This window comes from Capronia epimyces (assembly GCF_000585565.1).
Source record: "Capronia epimyces CBS 606.96 chromosome Unknown aczIQ-supercont1.8, whole genome shotgun sequence".
Classification (NCBI taxonomy): Eukaryota; Fungi; Ascomycota; class Eurotiomycetes; order Chaetothyriales; family Herpotrichiellaceae; genus Capronia; species Capronia epimyces.
The window spans coordinates 925,227-948,535 of NW_006912911.1; the positions used below are offsets into that span (position 1 = coordinate 925,227).

A 23,309-nucleotide genomic window follows, 5' to 3' on the forward strand; every position below is an offset into this window, starting at 1 on the left:
AATATAATATAATATCACATAGTATGATGATGGAACCATTACACGACGATCTACTTTTCCATGTTTGTCCCCCGACCCCTTCCCGCCCCCCCAAAATGGCCCATTGCCACTCTCGCTTCTTGTTTAGACTCCAGACCACTGATTATATGAAATCCGGAAGGGTGGTGGTCGAGGTCCACGTGCCCGACATCACTGTGGTCGGCGGCACGCCATCTCTAGGCGCGGAAGCGGTGGCGGACTCGGTCGCGGTAGCGGTCGCAACCGCAGGCCCATAGCTAAAGCCATGTGCGGCGGAGTCGAAATCAAAGTCCAAAATGCTGTTCTCGAAATCACCCAGGGAATAGCATTCTGCTAGGGCAATGTCCATGTGCAAGGCGTGACCGTTGGAGATGTGCCCGTGTCCGATTTGCCCTCGCTCGTTGGCGATGCCGGTGTGGTCAAAGTTAAAGCCCAGTGCCAGCTCTTCTGAATCTAAGCCTGCGCCTGTCCAGGGGTACCGGTCGGCCAACTCGGGAGCCAGGACTGGCTCGTGGGGAGCCTGCGCAACGCCCATGGGAGTTGACGCTTTGAGCTCGGCTGTGGACACTGGTGTAAAGGTGGGAGTCATGCCATCATCAATGGGGCGGTCGTAGTGGTAGGGTTGAGGACTGGATTGTGCAGGTTCGAGGGCTGGCTGAAGAGAGTGCTGACCAGCAGAGAACTGGCTAGAAAGCACGTCGGTATCAACAGCAGCCTCGTTCGAACCCATGAGACCCATGGATTTCGCCTGGGTCCCGGGGATGGCAAGCCCCAAGGCCGGCCCAACCTGGGCCCTGTTGATCATCTGGCCCACCAGATCGCAGGCCGAATCGGCAATCGGCCATATATCACGTAGGTGCAGCAGCGCTCGGACACAGCGATGGAGTTGCCACTGCTGTGCCCGAAGCTGAAGATCTCCCAAGCCTGCACCATTTGTTTTGATCTCGACCAGGAATGCCGCACTAGCGAGGAGCATGAAACTCACCGCAAGCGGTGGCAGATATCTCACCAGATCGCGGTCGTGCAGACACTGGATCATCTCGGACATTTTATCAGCCGCCTCTTTGACCTTTGACGTCGATGTCGATCTCTGTCTTGGTCCCGAGGCTGAGTGAGACTTGGACTCCCCCAACGTCTGAGGCCGATTGAGGGCTTCGGTTGCCACCAAGAACAGCATCTTCAAGGCACTTCGGTGCAGAAACAAGATATCGTCTGTCCAGTCACCATCTGCATTCCCATTGCCGGCGGGGGCATTCGCAAGAAGCCAGCAGCTCATCGGCAGATTACTGTACCACTGACTTAGTTCGTCCTGTAGCGCGGCAACATCATTGCTACTGATGGCTTCGGACCTTCTGGGCGTATAGAGCATAGTGACTTCGGACGTAGAGCCTCCAAAGCTTCGCAAGGTATAGCAGCTCTTGATAATGTGGCCGATGGTTAACAGCAATTGTGCTTGGGCCACACACATTTCAGCCAGCATTCTCCTCAACGAACTATCCGTCACAAAGCGAGATTGCCGGAGCGACGGCACCAAGGTGCTGATCGGTCGCAATTCAAAGTCGTCGGGAGTCAACCAGGGGAGGTTGATGTCCTCATCCATGACGCGCATTGCTCGGCGCATGCTAAACGCTATGATTCGATCTCGCATGACACAATTCCACCAGATGCGTTTCCAGAGCCGACAGGTTCGCGGGTCCTTTCTCGAGTAGGTGTCGGTTTGGTTCATGCCAATACTCGTGGCCAATGAGACACAGATCCCCAGCCAATGCCAGGGATCCTTCTGGTCATTTTCCGAGACGTACCAGTAGTTTAAGATGAGGAGGGCCTGGATCAGCGCGATCCGGTCGACGTCCCAATTAAAGTCGTACAGTAGCTTGGGGGAGGAGAATCAAAGTCAATATGGGCGTAGAACTACAGGGTTTGGAATGCTCACCTTAACTTTCTGGTAGAAGTCGCTTCTGGCTGCTCTTCGATTTTGGTAGCCTGCTTGCCGGAGTAGGTCTAAGTCGACGTAAGCCGTTCCCGCGAACATGACGGCCTGAAATACCACGAGACTAATTTTCGGGGCGCCGTCACGGCCGTCGATGGCACCTAGAAAATCCTCCAGGTCGACGGTCGGCATGGAGGGGTAGACGAAAAGCACAAAACATCGAAGAAGTTGGTCTTGCAACTCGGGTTGAGGTAGGGTCAGGGCACCACGACGGTTCAGGAATTCCACATCATCAGGCCGAATGTCAGGTTGCGGAGGCTGGATATAGGATGGAAAGGTAACAGGTGGTGGCGGCGGTGGTTGAGGGGGTAGATTAGTGGCAACGCTCCCCGTCAGATACCCATAGCCTTGGGCGCTGAAGCTGGCGGCTGGTGTGGTGCTGGCCGGTGAACTGTGAGGCTGAGTGCTTGATGTCGAGGAAGGCTTGGAGGCAGCTTCATCTTGAGATCCGCGCAGTCACAGTGTCAGGCGAAGACTCTTTGGTGAGGACAGGAGACGCGAAACGTACCATGACTTGTCTGGGCCGGGACACTGTTCAGAGTGTCCGGGGAGAGCTTCAACGAGGCCAACGACGATGCTGTCGTGAGTCTGGCGGGAGCTTGAGTGAGCGGCTGCAGCGAAACAAGGCCGCTCAGTCGACGCTTCTGCAGGCGGTATTTCCGGCTCCGCCTGGACTCGACCACGACACATTCCACGTCGTCCGACTTGCAGTTGGAGCAAGGGACGCCGGACGTGACCAGGTCACATTTGACCTTGCGGGTGCGGCAATTGTGGCATGCTTGAGAGGCTCGTTTCTTGACGGCGCGGCCAGGGTGCCGCCCGTCCGCAGATTCGCCCGACTGCATGGCCATGCCCATGGAAGCGTTGGTCCGGGGGAGGAAACGCTCGTCTGCTCACCAGGCCGACATGGTGATGGAAGGATGATGGGAGCCATTGAACTGCCGATACTAGTGTAGATGAGGTGTGGGCTTTAGGCTGGGAAAGAAGCCGAGGATGTTTGGTGTGCAAGGCGCAGGCGCAGTTAGGCAGTTAGGCAGTTAGCCCTAAGAGCCTCGCTCGCCGTCAGCCCAGCATCCCAGCATCCCGCCATCCCGCCATCTTCAGCTTTGGCTCCCTGGGGCAACACCAGTGACCAAGGCCTAAGGAGCCTAAAGAGCCCTAATTCTCCTTGCGGCGGGGTTACAGTACGGGGTCGTCGTCTGGAAAGCCTTAGGAGCCTAGGTACCAGTAAGTCGATTCGGCTAGCCTAAGGAGGCTAAGGAGGCCAAGGCCTATAGTTTGTTATACCTTACTAAAGTGCCTGTTAGGTGCCTGTGTACGGAGAACCTTACAACACATACTGTACGCAGTATTCGTCCAGTTCTAAAACCTATGCACCTACTATGAACCTGACAAAGTCTACAGCTACACACACGTCTAACGACACATCCGTCTCTCTCCTATACATCTACTCAGGTGGCCAACTGCACACCATACACTAACTCAGCACTGCTCCGTCCCTGTCCACCTTCTCTTTCGGCGACGACCATACCGTCTCAGACACGCGGAACCCAAAATACGCATAGACATCCCTCGCACTAGCATTTGCGGCCACGAGCCAAATCGGCATTTTTTTCGTCCTTGGGCGACCTATGGCTAAATCACCGCCCTGAACGCACCTTTGGTCCTGCAATCCGGGTCTTGCGTTTGCGTCATCAGGGAAAGAGTCCAGTGCTGTGGCCGCTGGGTGTCTCGGGTAGATTGCGCGTACACAGGATTCTCCCGCGCCAGTCCTTCCAGCTGGCTATGCTCAGTGGCGGAGGGTAGATTGACGGAGGCTGCCAGCCCCGACAACAAGCCCACCTTCAGCTATTTTGCGTCAAAAATGCGTGCTTTGGCTGGGCGTAAAGAAGATCGGCCGTGGGAGGCCTGGCCCGTCGGGTCTTCTCTCGCTGGAAGAGAATACTCAAAGGGTCATTATTGACAGTCGCTCGCGAGTTTCAGCTCCGCCAGCCGGTGGGCGTATTCTGGGGACTGCGATGCCGTCACATTGGGTAACCATGACGGCGTGGACGTTCCTGAACCGTCATTACTGATGGCAAGAGATGTGACTTTGAGATATTGATGCCCGTGATTGTTGAGTGTTCATAATTCAATCTCTCTGCTCACATCATCCATGATAGATGCCTGGCTGTGATCACGCCCGGGGATTTGGACCGCCCTTCTTTTAGCCTGAGAAGAGTATAGCCATCTCAGAATATATGCCATGATCAGCAAGGACAGCCTGAAGCTTTGCAGATGTCTCTACGGAGTAGTAGTCTGACTCATGGGACTCTTGGCGAGTAGTCTAGGGACAGTACTATTATACCAACTAGTAGTAAGGTAATTAGCATTGGTGTCAGACGAGGCTCTGCGAGTGCGCATCTCCGGGCCGCGACCAGACCTGCCAATTAAATGCGAGTATGAGCTTGCGAGGCTGAATCACAGCCTTGCAACTCTAAGGCCTCTCGACAGTGGAACAGAAGCACAGCAGGGTTGGCCGCAGTGGGCATGGTTCTAACTTCTGCAGTTTTCTAAGGGATAGTAATTACGTTGTACGCCAGTATCACAACACAGACAGGGTCATTCCATTCACCGCCGCGCAATACGAAACCAGGAGTCGGTGGATCAGGAGCCCCGTAAGATATCAGATTTGTATATTAGTCGGACCCAATTAAATATAAGACGAATTAATTAGTTGTACTCTGCAATGGTACAATAAAGTACGTACTGCCGTGTGTTGGGTCGATGTACATGTCCTCGGGCGGGATCGTCAGCCCTTCTGCTCTCCACACTTCAATTTCAATCTTGATGCCCCAATACTCTCTTGTCAATGGTTTGAAGGATGAAATGTTCCATGTTCTCCATCAACGGGTCGCAGGGAGAGCGCATGCTATCTAGTATAGAGTATAGCCTCAACCAGCCTCTCTGGTTAAAGGACAAGGCCGGGGATGCGCCTAGGTTTGACATCTCTCACATCCACAACGCATCGACTCTAGATTTAATAGACATTCAGGGGGAAAATAAGACTTCAAGTTGATATCTCGTCCATACTTGGCCATAGATAAGGAAGGGAGATGGAAGAATAATTCTATACAAAGTACTTCCTAACCATGTCCCGAACATCGGGGCTATCATATGGCATTTGAAGATTCGGAAGTCGTGAGGTCCATGACTCTTCCCAAGCAGTAAATTGGAGTCAGAACTGGTATATCTACGCAGGGGTAATGGTTTTGACACAAGCCAAAAGCGAAGGGCAGGTAAATGACAACTCATATGCAAAACATGTTGAAGAGGCACAAAGTAGTTGATGGGCATTCATGAATGCTTCAGTATGATCACTGCCACATCTTCCTGTCAAGGCTTCCCTCAAAAGATTCCCAGATAGACTGTGTAACTGCCAAACGGAAAAATTCCTGGGTTGATTATCCAAGCCAAACATGATGATCAACCGAGACAACAAATTGAGGGTCCAACAGCGATCCCCAAAAAGATCGGGTGCCCAGGTGGCAAATCGCGACACGGACGAGGAGGAGCATGCGCCGATGCGGGCTTGATTGTCTGCGAATGGTTTAGGGGATGGCAGCCCACTCCTTTGAAGAATAGACAATCGTACTACGCCTCCCCTAAGATAGTTTTAAGACAGGCATCTAACAGGGCATTTGTCTGGGGTCAGAAGTCGTTGAAAACGCGATGTGGACTCCTTAACACCCTAGTGCAACGGCTTGTTCAGGCCTTTGCACAGTGGGATCGCCGATGTCTCATAGTGTAACTGCAGATCAACGAGTCCAGCACGCCCAATGGGCCTGCCAGGTTAGCAAGATTCGTTCCAGGGATGATTCTCTCCAATGCAACCAGCTTGGGGAAGGCGCCTGAGGGCTAGTGAGGCCCATCTTGCTTCCCCTTGAGGCAAGGGGTGGGAGCTCAGGATGTGTTATCGCATCCGTCAGAGTGTGTAAACACGAGGTAATCACGGTCTCGAGGCCGTGAGCAAGCATCTCAGGGCTGCAGATGCTGAACGGCATGTCACGGAAGAAAAGGTCACACGCTATGCGGTTTTTTCACCCACTCGGTGGCAATTCCCCTAATGCCAGATGCCAGGCTTCATTAGCGGTATTGACGAGATGGGAACATGATGCACCTTTCTGTTGTTCAGCCTATTATAGAGCTTTGCATACCTGGACTCGTACGGACGTTTGCCGGCCTAGAAGGCAAGAGGTGAAAAACGCAGCCGTCATGGAAGCCAATTGCGATCGACCCTGGTATATCATGCTAAATAGACCATATTGAGCTGGACGACAATCAATGCTTGGAAGTGGCAGAGGTATCTACTCACTGTCGATACCGCCCAGAGAAATTTAAAACGTAATTAGAAGCATCTCAGAAGTAGTATACCACCGTTCCGACCCGGCCATGTCTCGAAATGTCTAAATTCTCAGGAGAGTCTGGCGCCGCTCTGTGTTTGAGGCACCCCATGCCATCTCGGCCGCGTCACAGTGCTGTGTCTGCAATGCCTGTCAGGCCACAAGAACGGAGAGCTAAGCCTCTCTAGCAGGATCTGCTAGACGTGTCTCCGTATGTGGTCCCCAGGCGGCCTGGTTAAGTTAGTGCGGCAAAACTTGCTCTTGAGCATGACTTCGACAGGAGCGCCAAAGTCCTAGCCACGGAAAGAGACCCAAACACAGGGGGTTGAAACGTATTTGCGGCAAATTCCAGCAGTGTGATGGATAGTGATGGTGTGACCTATTTGAGGGCAAACAAACACGCTGTGCTGAAGAAAACCAGGAGGAGTTTCCCTTTCGAGACCTCTCTGAACTACATACAGAACCTCATCTCGGTTGGAGCTCCCAAGGGTCAATGCACGACAAGTTGAGGCGAGCAGGCAGGTTGAAGAGAGCGATCCTCGATCACGCCTGACCTCAATGGTATCGATGCGCATGAGTGGAATCGTGAGGGGGGGACCGAGGGAGGGGCTTGGGCTGTCGGCAAACGCCAGAGGGATTTGCGACGGCACCAGCGCTGGGGCAGCCCATCGTTGGACTTTTGACGTTTTAGGGGTCGTGCGCGGTGGGTGTCAAACCTTCCTCTAGCGACCCAAAGTCGGGGTTAGTTGGAAGAAAGAACCACATGAACCCCATCCCAACAAGTAGTATTCTCGACAACAATATTATGTTCTGTCTTTCTGCTTGCTGCTGATTCGGGTCAGGGGCCCTATATCAGGCACCCCAGTTTTGTCTTTCGGCCGATGTGTCGCAAGCTATCTCAGACGGAACGAGAACATCGTTTCGAGTCGGAGCATTAGTGTTGCAGTTTTAGCCGAACCGTTTGTTGGCTGACCGTCCAAGCCTGTGGCAGGCACCCCGCTGCAAAGGGCATCGGATGCCGCTAGATGGTACCCGACATGTTGCAGGCTACTGAAAGCAGGGATTAGGGTGATCGACCGTTGTGACTCGGCGCCGTGCCTTGCCGCCGCTGCGTATGGGTGTCAGGGCTTGCGTCTGGATGCATCCATGAACCGGTCCAGCCGTTCCGGGATGCTCTTTCAACAATGCTGATGACGATCGCCAGCCCGCGCTGTAGAAGGAAGGGGTGATGTAGGGTTACGAATGCGTAGGACTTGGAGCCGCTCGAATTTTTTTACTCTCTAGCCGATTTTTGTAGCGCCCTTGTGTCAACTTGAGACGAAGATGTGAAGGAGATTCGGGACGGCATTGCTGACATGAGTGGAAAGTGACAGGCATTAATATTGCAAGACGAAACGATCCTTGATGGGGAAATCGGGTTTGGGAGAACTTGAGATGCTCTCTTACGTGGCTGCCTGCGTCATCCCCTCACCCCATATACGATTGGGCATAATAATGAAAGCATTTCGAGGCCTTGAACCACGGTTGCGTAGGTACGAGTAGGAGGTAGTCCTACTTTGTTCCACCCCTCAGGGCGAAGCCACAGATTCAGGAGAACCCTCGAAACTGGCATTGTGTCCTGGCCCTCCTCTAGCCACCTTAGCTCTCATGTGTATGCCCCGGTTGGACAAAGCCTGCATGTACATACTCCGTCCAAAGGGATCTTTCCGACCAGATCAGAGGCAGATCACAGCGGACTACTCCGGAGATCCTCCGACCAGCTGCCTTCTGGACCAGGGCTGCAGGGCGCGATGAGCAGTCAGAAGTCGGGGACAGGTCGGGTATCAAGCTTCTGCACCCAGCCGCATGCTGACTTCTCCAGCTGCTTATACTACGAGTTATGCGTCCATACCTTATGTTTGCAACACCAAAACCGTGGACGAACTGTGTTCCCCTCCGTGAAACCCTCCATTCTGCCAATAGCCCCGATGGTCGGGATAACGGCACGCTCAGTGGACAGAGCGGCGCCTCCTTGTCCTCCTCTTCGTTTCCCTTTCTCTCCCGTCCTCGTCCTCGTCCTCGCAGGGGAGCATCCGTTAGAGTCTAAGGACTTTAGGTTGATACCATAAGAACAATCCAAACATACTCCATCCGCTGGATCACCAGGGCTGCAAAACAAAGCACGTTTGGCCCGCCGAGCCGAAATGGGCCAGACAAACGGTTGATCACGGCTGATCCTGTCGTGCTCCGGGCTCCATAACCCAGTGTCTCCGAGGTGAGCGCTGCGGCCAACGGCCGTTTGGTGGATGGAGATCACGGGGCCAAAGAAGTGATAGCGCCGAGCTCATGTCAAGAAGCCAGTGCGGACCACATTGTGAACATCCCGTGTATCGCTGGTAACGACGGCTAGACAAGTGGCCTGACGCACAAGTGTGCTGGTTACATACAAGTGCTACTATCACTGGGTGTTGACCCGCCTCCTGCCTGGCCATTCACCATCCTGAAACACAATCACCACGGTGCATGCCGTCGTCTAGGGGTCCAGTGCATTCTTGATCCAAAGTCGTCGACAAGCAGGTGGAGCGCGCTCACCACACTGTTAGTGCCGACAATCTCGATCCGTCATCTAGCAGGTGAGACTCGTTCGCTTTGCTTTGGCGGCTGTCTGGCCCATCGTTGGCAGCATACGGAGACTCCGTACAGAGTAGCGGTTGATGCCCCTCAGCTCTCAATCCTCGACACGTGAGCAGCGACCAGAGGTCGGATTCATGCGGGATACAGCAGGATCGGGGCTTTGCCCTGTGTCTCGGTTGGCAGGAGAAACAACAACAGATGTGAAAGGATTACAAGAGCTTGCGCCAGGGTTGTGGGAACCATTAATGCCTCGTTGCTCATGCTACGCTTTCTGTTGTCCACCGCTTGCTGCCATGCAAGACGGAGCCTACTGAGCACCTAACACACGATCATTGACCTAACTAGGTAGCCTTAAGCCGGCCCAACGCGTCAAGGTTAGTGACGATCGGGCCAACAAACTCATTGCTTCATGACTGGTCGTGTCTCGAGTATTCTGGCATAACAATACCTGGTCCAAAGTTACAAGCACTCCAGTCTCCCATCCTTCCCAAACCAAAGGCCTCCTCCACTCGTTCCGTGCCCAGTCTTCCCATCGTCCCTGGTCCCTAGGGCGACAATAATAACATCGTAAAACATGTTTTGGGGGAGCCAGAATGCTCCACATGCCTCTAGTAAGGCATCCATTGGGGTATCAGAAACAAGCCCGTATGCCCCGGGCGAGATCTCTCACCTGTGCCCAAGGCGCCTCTAAAAAGGCATCCCCGCTTGCTCAAATATACGCCATTTCATTCCCAAAGAACGCTTTTGGTCATTCCTCTTATAACAAGGGTTGCCTCTGTACAGTCACCTCGGCAGAAGCGGAACTGTCGTAGAACCCTCAATAGTGCACGTGAAAAACAGCTGGCACTCTGCCACCAACTCCTGTTGAGACAAATTCGTCCGGATGAGATCCCCCTTGTCTTCACCTGTAATCGTGATCATCATCTCAAAGAGATAGCGTATGTGCCAAGAATTAGATTCGTCGTTATCTTCATCGAACTTCCCTTGCGTGTATCGCCTCGCCACCATTCCCATAGCAAAAAGCAGGTCGTCATGGCCTAGTGGAATCGGAATTTTTCGGCCGAAGATTCGAGCCACTCATGGCTGAAGCCTTGTTGTGACCCAATTTCCGCGTCAGCTTCGCATAGTGCAGGCCACAAGCATTGCACAAGGTGCGAGCACCATCGGGACCTCGTCGCCATTCCGGCGTCTCGGCACGATTACAGCTATGGCATCGACCCGGAGGAGCGGCTTTCTGCGAGGAATATTAATGACCGCCATCGGACTCATCAATATAGACTCACCCCGCGACGTTTCTTAGCCTCCGGGCCAGGGAAACCTCCCCCCCTGTATTCCTCAGAATGCACAGCATACTCGTCCTCTGGATGATTGCGGGTTGTTTGTCGAGCACGCTGTTCGGACAGGGCAGTTTGCTGGGCAATGACTAGTTCTCGTAGATGTGTCACGTTCTCCAAGATACGATGCGACTGCCGGAGAACGTCATCGACCTCAGGAAGTGCCGGGAGTGATTCGTGAAAGTAGCCTACACGGGTGCCTTGATGGAAGCGTAGAGCCCACGTGCGCGAGAAATCGAGGGTACGGGCACAAGCCTCACTGATCTGTACAACGTCAGCAGAGGCCATCCTGGCCGCATGGAGACGACCGACTTCGTTGAATCCCAACTCAGCATCGTATACATCCAAGTGCCTCTTCACAGTGTCGCTGTATTGGGCCTCATTTGCAGCCTTCTGATATGTTGCTCGCTGGTCTGGAGGTTTGGGTACTGCAGAGAATTTGTGGAAAGGCTCATGTTGTGGAGGTGCGGTTGTGGGCGGGTTGTTGCCATAAGGCATGTAGGGGTGTGATTGCCGGGAAGGTTCGAAGGTTTGAGGAGAGGTGGCGGGGGCATGATCGTTGTGATTATTGAAGGAGGTATTGGTGAGTGAAGAAGACCGAAAGCTGGACGCCGGATTGGATCGTGGAGAGCCGGGATAGCCGAAATGGTGCGACACCGACTGGCGTGGATCTGTCGCAGTATGATGCTCTGCTGATGCAGAGCCATTACTTTGAGACGCAGAGAAGACGTCTCTCAGAACTGGAGGACCGGCCGGGGGTTGGGAAAATGGGTTTAAAGGGCCCTTGGGCCCTTCCGGATAGGTTTGGCCGACATTAGTAGAGGGGGTTTGAAGAGGCTGAAGTTGTGACGAGGCCGACAGTGACCCGGGGAAGGCGATAGGCTTGTCGCCTCCAAGAGCCTCGTGGATGGAAGGTAATGATTTGGGCATGGCCGGGGAGACACCCTCGTCCCGCGTCGAGCGTCGGGTGGTAGATTCAGGAGGAGAAATATATCCAGAGAGTCCAGCAGTAGATCCTGTCATTGGCACCGAGCAAGAGTAAGGTGGAGGCGGCCCGGGATACATGGCCGTCGTCGGACTCACCAGCGGCGCAGTAGAAATACTGAGGCCATTCATGAGTGAAAATCTGGAAGGATCATTCTTTTCAACACTGATTTTGTCCAAGTCGAGGCGACTGATGGGCGGTAAGGTGTCTCTGTGACTCAGGTCAGTCCCTCTGGTCAGAAAGGTGGGAAGGGAGTAGAGCAGGTGGGAACAAACCTAGGCCTTGTGCCAGCGTCAATGGTGGCCATGGTGGCCATCAATATGCGTGGTGATTAGTTTGTGCCTTGATAGCAATCTCGTCAACCATATGGGCGATCCAGCCGCGGAGATCTTCCTTGTCAAGGTATAGTTCCTCTTGTCTGTCCGGCGTCTGGCGAGACCTAACCGCACACCCTTGGATCAGGGTCCCGAAGGATTCGAGATGGTCAGGGCGACCAGAGAGCGTGCTCCCCGAAAAGGGCACTGTGCTCCTACCGGCTTGTCAAGCCAGGATAATTCAGCGCAAGGGAGGCTCCAGTGGTTTGGGGCGATAGGAGGAGGCGGCAGTTTGAGAGTTGAAGTGCGGAACTGTTTTCGGAACTCCAGGTTCCAGGACGCTCCAGATATCGTGATATCTGGACAAAGTACTGGCAGAGTGGTGGATGAGAGCGACGAAGTGCAGATGGAGTTATAGAGAGAAGTAGAAAGATCAATGGGATCAGAAAGTGAGATCAAGATGGTCGGATGAGAAAGATCTTGAAGTGAGTGGTGGGATTGGACGGCCTCGGGTCGAGAGGATGGTGACGGTAGTGAAGATGGGAAGATGAGCAAGTCTTAGAGAGCGAGATGGGCGGAGAAAAGATCGAGAGATCGCACTAGCATGGGCAGTGGGCACTCTGGCTCTGGCAGTGGGAAGTGGGCACTGGGCGGACGAGTCAGAGAAGGCAGGAAGGAAGGTCTGACGCGGGTATAGCTAGCACGGAAAAGCGTCAGTGCCAGAGGTGAGGACACCATGGGCCAGGAAAGCTCGGGAAGCAACAACAGGTGGGTTCAAAGGTTTCGCCGGGGGGTGTGTGAGAGTTCTCATTCTTTGGAGGCAGATAGCGTTTGGATCCCTTTGGGTCCCTCGCCCGGAGGGGACAAGCGGGTGGAGCTGTGCTTTCTTGTTCTTGAGGGCCCTTGGGACAGCAGGCACCTAGCAGGCAGGGGCCCAGGGGCAGGGTTGGCTGGAGCCTGCGGGCTGGGTCCTGGCTAGCTGGTTGGCGGGTGATCATGCAATGGAGGGCGAGATACTAGAACATCGACGGAGGGGGGGCCCAGATGTGGATGGGGCGATGCAGTGATGCAGTGCGTCGCCGATGGGCTGAGGGTGAGGGTGAGGGTGATGGGATGGGATGCTTCCAGGATCCAGGATCATTGCATGACTCTGACATACTTGCTAGACTCTGCCGCTGCCGCCGCTGCCATTGAGTCTGAGTCTGGTCTGCCACAGCCACTTGCCGGTGGATCTGGGCTCGGGGAATGATGCTTACATAGCCACGGCCAGTCTGGAGACGCACTCACTGTACTCCGTACGAGCTGGCAGTCCAATGATGGTTACGCAAGCTGTACGGCCACCGGGGTCGCATAGCATATACTCCGTACCTTGGGTCGATCTACTGCAGTGTGTAGGGCGGGCACACTGGGAAAGGAATTGCCACTTGCTGTCATCGGCACATACTCCTGGCATCCCTACGGAATAAGGGTATCTAGGTAGTCAAAGATGACTACGTACCTACGGATAGGGGCGCTGTGCTGTGCTCGCAAGCAGAACCCTCCCAAGATAGGTTGGTCGTAGTCGGTACTCCGTACAGGGCACCGGTTTGTTTACCGGCACTGGCGCGAGCCCTGATGGTTCGTCTTGTGCCTAAAGTAAGCACCCCGGGGGCACTAACATCTCTGACCTAGCCCGCTTCCGATGTAGGTACTGTAAGAGGCCAGTGGTACCGAAATCTTCGTATCGGAGGTGTAATGCACGTCGCACAACGCCTCAGGGCGCTCTGGCACACTGTCAAACTCCGGCATTTGCCATCCTCAAGTTACTGTATCTACAGAGTACTCAATTATTACCTGGTAGGTTAGGTACACACAGGTATCAGTTATTAAGCACGTCTTGCCAAGTGGATGCCCCTGCAAAATGGGCAGGTGCTATCTCCCACCTACTAAGGTGCCTGCCAAGCATGCCTCTAGGAGCTTGACATTCAAGTTCGAGTAGTGAACCACTATGCTCGACCTTCCCAAACTGCTATAGTACACTGGTACAGTACTGTTAAACTGTTGACTGTTGTAGGTGTTCTCCTTTCTGCTTCATCGTGCCCTTTGTTGTCAGGCATGTGTGCGAGGTGCGTGTCAGGCTTCAGCTGAACATCCTCCTACACCCAGCAGGGGCCTCCACCTTGTTGCCAACGCTACTACATACCTGGAGGAAAGTCCATTCGCTCAGACCCTCGCGTCGTTTGACTCGACTCGCGCGGGTCCCGTGCTTCTAAACCCAGGGACAACACCTCCGCCACCCTGCTTCACCCCCGGCTAAGCGAGGGACGCCTCAGCCGCCACCTTCGAATCGACGTCGGCCCTGACACGTGCTAGACTCTCTTTGCACTCCCCTGCTGAACATTCAGCTGGGCCTAGCAGCCACTTTGCTCCAGTATCCCTCCACACCTAGCAATCTTGCTTTCCGAATCTGTCCTCACTGGAAGACCAACCGATCGACCAGATCCGTCTTCCTTCCCTAACTTGTCCCGTTTCCATCGGATGGGAATCTGCTCAGAAGGTGTTGTGTCCGCTACCATACCTTCTCGCTAAATCCTCACAAATCACCTCAAAGATGGCTCCTAGCTCTGGCCCTTGAACAGGAGGTGGACATGAACACTATCACCGTGATACTCTGCACCGGATATACACATAGTCACTGACCGACACCCTTGTGACAGCTGGTTTATGGCAACGTGGGTCAATGGTGATCACCCTTAGCGCATCTATACATGGATCTTGCAACTCTATCGCCCAACTCGAGCTTGCCACTTCGGCTCTTGTTAGATCGACTGTACGGCGTGTCACCGCAGCCCTGATGTTCACAATATCGAAACTATGAAGCGCTTGAACTTCCAATCGACTAGTCGTTACTCCTTGAATAATGTTCAACGGGTTTCTATAGCAATCGAATACTCCGCCCTCTCTCTAACCAATGCACCATATGCGACCCTTTCGGCCAAACCTGCCGAAAGCCAGCATCTTACCTCGTCCATCTGAACCATTGTCTGAAATCTCGCTTAACAGGCTGCGGACGACTTGTCGTTCTTCGCCTCTCAAAGCACATTCATGGGCGCTGTACAACTCCCCCAGCAGCACATTGACAGCTGTCAGGTATCTCGCATCTCTATCCCTACATCGGAGCTCTGGCCCTGCCCTTTAGATGCTGTGACACTTAACCCACTCCACACGGCTCAAGAGGAACTCATCAACCGAAACCAAGCATACATATCCCGTCCCGACAGGGTGATATTGGTTTACCACTCATTAAATCACGGCTGTTGTATCGAGAATGGCATCTTACTGTCAGTATCGCAGTTTCACACGCACACTCTGGATTGGAAGGAGTCTTAACTCGGGGCTAGCTTCAGCGCGGCCGCAGTGACACCCTACTACTGCTACAGAGATTGATCCTGTTGTGGTGTGCGGATCTGTCAACGGATTCCACCGGACCGGCGATGAGCCATCGAAGCGACTCCGCAATCAAGACGACCGTCAATTCGTTGATTCTGAAGACCAAGTAATCTCTCTCCAACCGAGACGGCAAAATGTGGGCTTCAGATTCTGAAGGCTGGCTCGAGAATCTACCGTGTAATTGTATTGTTTATTATTGGGAACAGAAGCCACGGAAATTTGGCTTAACACCATCACAATCAATGCCTCGGATTTCTTCGGTCGCCATCCACGCCACGTGTGGCACGCAGGGCAGACTGCTCGACGCGACCGCTGCTGGCTGCTGACTACTGGCTGCTGGCTGCTTCAACACGTCGAGCCCGAGAGATGGAGTATAAGAGCGATGCCAGACTGGCATCGGGGCATGGACGACGGACGACGGACGTGGGTACGGATGCATATGCCCTACTTTCTCGCGCGCAAGGAGTGGACGCCACCAACACGTGGCGCCGATTCCAACCCGTCCGAATTACGATCTTACGGTAACGCTTGGGAAACTGCCCCACTGCAGTTCGTTCCGGTGCGAATTTGCCCCCTGGGATTGGGCTCCTGGGGCGCATGTGGGCGGGCAGGCGGGCAGGTGGTCTGATCCCTCCTGAAGTATCGCTACGGCACTCAATCTGGGTCCTGGACCCTCCCCCGATCCAAAGATCACTGGATCTCTTAGGCTCCTGGATGTCTTAGCGCCAGCCACCGCCAAATCCTGCCTGCTGCGCATGCGGGCTCCGTCCTATCCCGGACACAGCTAAGGCTCTGTGCAGCCGACGTTGCACGACAATTCCTGACGCCCCCCATAGCCCACCAGTCGCAGCCCATGATAGCGTGAACCGCGTCCTTAGGATCCTCCTCGCCCCCTTGTTTGGGCTTCTAGGGTTCTCCCCGTCTGGTGATCAGTGGCTTAGACTGTTGATGCCCTGCAGTCACCGCATTCCGTCTGTTGCATCGCATCGAGTCTCGTGCGTGCCGCCATGACACGATTTCTCAACGTCCGTGCATGCGAGTATGTATGCACCTCCATCACAGCATCCAATATGCGATTAGGAGGGCATGGTGGCGTCACTGGTGGCGTTGCTGGTGGTCAAGCAAGCAGCTGGAGCATTCTCAAGACTGACTGCTACTACCACTTACTGTTGAGTAAATCTGGGCGTTGCGCGACCACCCTTTGCCCTCATCCGCGTGAATTGAGCAATTCTAAGTTGAGGACGTGTAGGACATGATTTCGAATGCATCAGGCAGCGTTCTGAGGCTCTGCGCAACCAGATCATCCAACCGTGCATTAGCATCAGCTGGACAGGACCAGCGAGATGTGACGTTGGTCAACGACTATCCGGAGACATAGTGGCAGTCTTGTCGATTCCTGTGTGGGCCTGGAGCTCTCACACTATACTCCCATGATGCCCAAACGTTCTATCTCTGCTCGGCCTGCTCGTCACCTTTCGGACTCTGGACCGATCTGGGGCAACGGCTTAGAATGAATCAGAGAATCCTCCTACCATGGACTGTATCCAGATATTTTCATTCTACTTGTATGCTGAAGAATTCACGGATGGCTATGATGCTGGTCACGGCATTCACAAATGAGGGCTCTCCAAATCTCCTTCACGCGATGCTTGGCCAAGGCGTTTCCGAAGTTGCTGTGACCGCACCTTTCCACGTCCTGATCCACGTCTCACCCTCGGGGATTTGACCACCTACTCGTATGTGGAAAAGGGGGGAGGCGTGGCTGGCTGGCTGTATGTGTAGGAGGGAATGCTGCCATGATGAGGCGCTCAGTCTAGATGGCAAGCCGCCCGCGTCGATTGGGCTACTGCTTCCTCCTCTGCTTGCATGACTGCCTGGCACAGTGTTACGCGGCACTAGTGAGTGAAAGGTGAACCAACCAGAGGTTGACCAAGAATTGTCATGGTCAGCCCCAGGCCGGAGTGTGCTGACTGCGGAGTTGACGATATCACAGATGCACCACTTGCACGCGTAGAAGATGTGGTCAGGAGGTCCATGGCCGGCTTATCCATCCGCAGTGTTGAAATTGCACATCTTTGCTCAGGCGCGACTTTGCTTTGCTCTCCGTGCATTGCTGATGCGATGCGCTCTGGTTTGAGTGACACTGCGGCCTGGAATGGAAAATCCCCAGCCTGTCCGGTTGCCCGCCCCTGCGTTTCGGCTGGCTGAAGACTCTTTCTTGTCCTCCAACCACTTTCAAATGCGTTACGCTGTGCATGGCGAGGGAGACTCCTCAGCCCCGGATGTGCATTTGACATGCATATGACAGCGGGTGGCTACTTTTGGGCTCCTGCTCGTTCAGAACAACCCACAGCCTTCTCTGTCGATCACCAGTTCGGCTTCAACAACGGCGTCGGTCGTTCACAGGATCCCGGCCACGCGCTAACGGAGGTTCTCTAAATCGAGACTCGATAGCCGCTGTGGCGTACGGCGAACCTTACCCTGTGAGAGTTTGCATCGAGCAGCAACTCGCAAGATCTCCGACTTGCCGCTGCGTACTCGTCCACTTCACGTCGCACTGCATGAAACTGCTTGTGGAAAATGAAGAGTCGATCAATGACCAATCAACGAGTACAATGCTGCAACTGACTTGAGCGTTCTTGACCAGCAAGTCATTTGTTCGTTGTCCTAGTACGTGCTATTCCAACAGATGTGGTGGGGTCTTTCACCCAAGCCGTTCGTCTGCTGAAAAGGGCTGCTGCAAAGGCCGTAAAGGACAGCCCCAAAATGAGCACCTGGGTCCGAATGAATGATCCCAAGCGGCAACGCCAAATCCTGCACACGATTCCAATGTCCGCCATCACTCTTGTTGAAGCAATCTTGATCTATGAGTTGAAGATACGACATAGAAAGAATGCCGATCTGGCAATATCATGCTCTCCGGATGGAATGAGGGTCGAGCTCCTACGTTGGTAGAGGAAGCCAACCCAATCTTTATCCGTAATTTGATGGAACATAACATGTAAAGGGAGTTCTCAAGCCCACAAATGGCACATATCACGAGATTCATTACGTTCCAGATGGGCACTTCACCTTCATCGAGAGGATTGCTTGGTTAAGGGTGATGATAGTGCACGTAAGTAACCTCATTGTATAGTTTGGCCGTATTATTCCCCCATCGCATCTGCCTGGGGCGTTTAGCTCTCAAGACAAAATGTGTTTGTGTCGTCAACTCCGTGCGCAACCATCAAACATGCCGGCCACACCGAACGCACCGAAACGCCTCGCTTGAGACGAAAATTGTCACTGTACCCAATATGTTTGTGCAGTCACCCTGAAAATCACTTTTTAGTCGGCGGTTCTGACCTATGTCCCGATTTTAACTCGTCCCAAAACAATTTGACAAAGTGCTTGAGGCCCTGTTTCGCTTCGTGTTCGGCTGTTCAACCGGTGAATTGAGTGAGTCTATGTTTATTCCTTCTTTTCGTGCTGCGGGTTGGAGAGGCCGTGATGGGTAGCGGTAGGCATATATGGGAAGGAGGGTGTGTCACATACAATCGATGTGTGTTCCGCCATAGTATTCGGGTGGTTTGCCATGTTGTAGTTGGTGAACTGTCTTGTGGACTTTTTGTACGCCTCTATGGAAAGAGGAGCTTCGCAGTAGCTGGTGGTAGATAGTCAGAAGTCGGGGCGACGCAGGGAGTCAATGCATATGGGATGGTATGTACCACGTCTATCAATCGTTTCTGGAATTGTCAGCACCGAAAAGCAGGGCGAGCAAAGGAGGATCTAGGGAGGGAGCAACCTCTAAGTGCCACAACCACCAAACCATTGTGGAAGAGGAAAATCCTCGTTCTCTCTGTGGTAGAGATCGTGCTGGCCGCTCATATAGCGGTATAATTGGCGCCTTTCGAGATAAAGAAAATGAGAACTGTGCCCGGCTTCGGGGTTGAAGTGCCCTGAGGCGACAGAGAGACCAATTGACGGCGGGTTTTGAACCGTGTGGATGGTTCCCTTGTAAGATGACTGCGGCAAACGGCAAGGGTCATTGGAAACATATTACACTCATGTTACCAAAGAAACTTCCAGGTCCATGCTCACACTAGGTACCTAAGTGAGGGTACTAGGCACCTGCTAGGCGCCTACTACGACCTAGGTACTGACACAGCTTGATGAAAATACAGATATTAATACAAGTAATTTCAGCTACTTTACCGAGTATCCGTTCCACCCGCGCTGCAAAATGAGGTCAGCGGTTCATCTCGTGCATCGCCATCACAGCCTCAGCGGTCTTGTTGCATCTCCTCTTGATTGGAACAAGGCTCGTCACTTAAGATCCATTTGATTGCTCAGTCTTTGTAGCACAAGGCTGCCTATCAGTCTCCAGCACAGTCCATCTGTCTCTCTTGCTCACTACAGTTCGAACATCTGCTGCTGTCAGTCAACGTCCTACCCTTCGCCCTCTTCTCAGACCCGGACATCTCATTGTTTCTCAAGCCTTGCCACTAATACTACAACGTGATCCGACTCTGCACCGCTGGGAGTATCTCAACGCCTTGAGGGAAGAGTAGTCTTTTTTGGCACCAAACCAGCCTTGACTCTACCACATTGTTGACAAGAAGGGCAAGGGTTGTGCTCGAACATCCTCTGAACTTGGACTCCCTTGCTTCTGTCAAAGCATCTTTCACCAGTCCTTGTCCGGGCACAATACCTTTGGCCCCGTATCGGTCCCCTAGACCCTCTCAGCTTGTTACTACCTTTTCCAAATATTCGCCGGAAGTCACAACGACCGCCTCAAGATTCTTCACCGACAAAGCTGGCGCCGCTCCTCTGGATCATTCTACCGAGGAATCTTCCACACCCGAGACTTCCAAACGTCCCTCATTTCTACGACGCCTCCACATCCACTCATCGGGAAAGCGATCTAAGCCAGCTCCAACCCTGACCATCCGACCCTCCAGTCCTTCCTCTCTGCCGGCCCTGTCGACCAACGTGAGTCGAGCCGGCTCCTCCCAATCCGATGCCGCCACTATCGCCGAAATCACTCAAATCATGCCGCAGTCTTTGACCATTAACACCCCACCCTCACATGCAATCAAGCGGCAGCGGTCCCAGGAGACCCAGGCTGATTCGTCGACACCACCCTCACCTGGACAAGCCCCCTCCACAAGATCCACTGACGAGCATGACAACCCGGCAAGACAGGTCACTACCAAGCTACCTTCGTACTTGAACAGCACGAGACAAGGTGAGTTTTCCTGGACACTGGTCGCAACGGTGGCCGTAGACCCCTTGAGTCAGTTGGCTGACTGACGGCCTCCAGAGATATCCGCAGCATTCCAAGACCTAGAGTGGAAACAGAGATATCGGCTTCAGCATGCGTTTCAGAATCCAGAGTCATCCCCATTTCGAGTTGACCGATCTCCGGCTGTCATCAGCCGCAACCGGTATGGCAACGTTCAGCCCTGGGAATCAGCAAGAGTCAAACTGAAAAAGCCGGTTGGCGGTTCGGACTATGTGAATGCGTCTCCCATCATACTCAGCGGTCGCAACGTGCATGCATCTCGCCGCAGTGGCACCCCGGTTTCAGCATCGGCCGCCCGGATCGAGAGTAAATACATTGCCAGCCAAGGACCGAAAGAGGGGCAGTTTTCCCATTTCTGGCACATGGTCATGCAAGAGACTACCGGGGATGTCGGAGTGATTATCATGCTTACCCAGTTGTATGAGGGAAACAAGGAGAAATGCGCACAATACTATCCCCCCAATGTCGCCAATCCCACAATTGCTCTGGCCGCCCCTGAGGATGGAAATGAAAAAGAGAGTGCAGAGACTACGGACGATGGTGACCCTTTCCTCGACGTCCCCGCAATGATCGCCGATACTGATGGTGTAGGCACAGATTCCTATCCTGACAAACCGGCACCCCAATCGAATATGGGAGATGAAAGCCCAGCTCAATGTGGTACGGTCAGGCTGATTTCACTCCACGACGAATCCAGACTCGGGTGTGAGGTGCGAAGATTGAAGGTGACGATCGACGGGGAATCCAAGGAAATTTACCATTACTTTTACAAGAATTGGCCTGATTTTGGAAAGCCGGAGGCAGAAGATCGAAGAGCTCTAATGGAACTCACAAAAGTCACGAAGAGTGTGGCCGGGGATTCTCCTCGTATCGTCCACTGCTCTGCTGGAGTAGGCCGGACAGGGACTTGGATAGCCCTGGATTTCCTCCTGCAAGAACTTGAAGCAGGAGTATTGGTCGAGTCTTCGTCATATTTTGCCTCCCCTCAGTCGTCCAGACCCTCTTCCAACGGAACTTGGGGCAAGAGTGGGCCTCCCAAACCCAGCACACCCGATTCCAAAGACGAAGAGGACGCCATTTTCGAAACGGTCAACGCACTCCGTGAGCAGCGCATGATGATGGTGATGAATGAATTGCAATACAGCTTCTTGTACGAAGCCCTCAGAGAAGCTTTCATCGAGAAATATGCCCAGAAGGAAACGGGCCCGATGGTAACTGAAGTGCAGGAACCTAGCCCGAAAATTGCCAGGAAGAGCGCTCCATTTGGCGGCATGTTTGAAGGCAACCATGCGGGTCAGGTTCGCAGAGACGAGGACACTGTGTCGGAGACAGGTATTGAGTCAGAGGCGGAGACGGAGATCATGGAAAAAAACAAGCGAGAAGGCAATACGAGAGGTGATCCTGAACCGGAGGCGGATACGGCAGATCCGTATGTGGCGGTCGCGCCCGAAACAATCCGTGAAGGGCAGAGGAAGCAGGAGCAAGACACGGTACGTGATCACGAGGTGCAATGAGACGATGGATTGCATGGACTCGGGTGACTAGAAGTGATTTTACTGTATCGCATCTTACGGAGGCAGTGGTTGAGGCAACCTTGTGTGCCGATTGTGCTGGGTTGGGTTACGATTAAGCGATTGAGGAGGCGGGCTCGAGTTGTGATGGATCGACTCGACAAGACGGTGGTGTATGGACAGTACATTGTATCATCACGAGCGTATCGAGTCTACTTGGACCACAAGGACGGACAGGAATGTGAGGATTCGGTCGCTCTGTCACGAGCTTGGCCGAGCGACTTTTATTTCTCACCCGCTGTGTTATTCTGTCACGGCATCAACACGATATTAGAAGACTGGGAAACGAGAGAAGAGTGTCTCGTCATAGTCATCGAAGTATTGGCACCATCTTGTTGGGCATAGTCCTAGAGGCTGTGAGACGGACCAATGCCATCAATGCCTAGAGGCAACTGGTGTTCCCCGGTTGAGTAGACTCCTCCGGATATCCCGCCTGCATATGGTCCGAATAGCAGCTATGCTGCCGTATAGCATAAAGCTTACATGAATCATCTTACCAAAGCCCCAAAGGACAGTTATCATGCAGGAATGCAAGTATAAGAGAAGGATACACCTCCGCATCAAACTTGTTGCCGACGAGTGCAGTCAAGTGCCACTGCACTGTAAATGTATGCACCGAGCGGTCCAAGCTTGGCGACCGAACCAGCAGCGACACCGTTCACTGTTCACCGTTATTCCGCCCTCATATATTGAGAAGGCGGAAAAAGTGTCCATAACGCAAAGACCCCTGGAGTTCGAAGCGCGCCACTTAGTGGAGGAAACTTGGTGGAGGAATTTCTGCAATGACAAGTCAACATCAACTGATGGAAGAGTTGGGAAGTCGACAGCTAAGTGGAAGGCGTGCTCCTAGGCGAAGATCCTCTGTTCGAACCACGATCCGACCACAACGGCCTTTTTCCGACACCTGAATTTCGATCCGCACAACACTGTTAACGGAATTGACAACCAAGGAAAAAATTCATGTTCTCGACTCATGATTTCACTTACTCACAACCCCGTCCGAGGGCTTGTGAGCAGAGTTTTTTGCGCCCATCTCGCTTTGGCCTGATAAGTGATATTCGTCCCGTCTGCTGTCGTTGCAATTCCGTATATCTTCCTACGATCCACGGCCCAGCAGCTCTGGGGGAGAGAAAGGGGTCTGAGTTCTGAACCAATTTCACAGAGAGGGGAGGGCCCTTGTTTTGACGTATATCCTAGCAGTCGACTAAGCAGCCACAATCCGCGGAGACGCTGATCGAGTACACAGATATGCCGCATGCCTCTTCAGGGGATGTGTCGTATGCCAGTCTGGTATTTATATTTCTGATGCTCCTCTCCTACCTTGCCCACGGCATCGTCAGGAAAGGTCTTGGAGAACAGGCCCTCCGTGGCAAGATACACCAAGCGGGA

The 23,309-nt window shown here is 53.4% G+C and overlaps 3 protein-coding genes across 3 annotated transcripts; 1 reads left to right on the plus strand and 2 right to left on the minus strand.

Moving 5' to 3' along the window:
• Positions 1-142: 142 nt before the first annotated feature.
• Positions 143-2,859, minus strand: A1O3_08744 (uncharacterized protein; the record flags this gene model as incomplete). Its single annotated transcript, XM_007738841.1, has 3 exons — positions 143-1,891; positions 1,952-2,448; positions 2,517-2,859. 3 exons carry the CDS (start codon positions 2,857-2,859, stop codon positions 143-145), a joined length of 2,589 nt encoding a protein of 862 aa, XP_007737031.1.
• Positions 2,860-10,033: 7,174 nt separating this feature from the next.
• On the minus strand, positions 10,034-11,629 carry A1O3_08745 (uncharacterized protein; the record flags this gene model as incomplete). Its single annotated transcript, XM_007738842.1, has 4 exons — positions 10,034-10,237; positions 10,287-10,601; positions 10,650-11,532; positions 11,598-11,629. 4 exons carry the CDS (start codon positions 11,627-11,629, stop codon positions 10,034-10,036), a joined length of 1,434 nt encoding a protein of 477 aa, XP_007737032.1.
• An 8,467-nt stretch (positions 11,630-20,096) lies between these two features.
• On the plus strand, positions 20,097-21,863 carry A1O3_08746 (uncharacterized protein; the record flags this gene model as incomplete). Its single annotated transcript, XM_007738843.1, has 2 exons — positions 20,097-20,292; positions 20,368-21,863. The coding sequence occupies 2 exons, from the start codon at positions 20,097-20,099 to the stop codon at positions 21,861-21,863; spliced, it is 1,692 nt and encodes a 563-aa protein (XP_007737033.1).
• Positions 21,864-23,309: the final 1,446 nt, after the last annotated feature.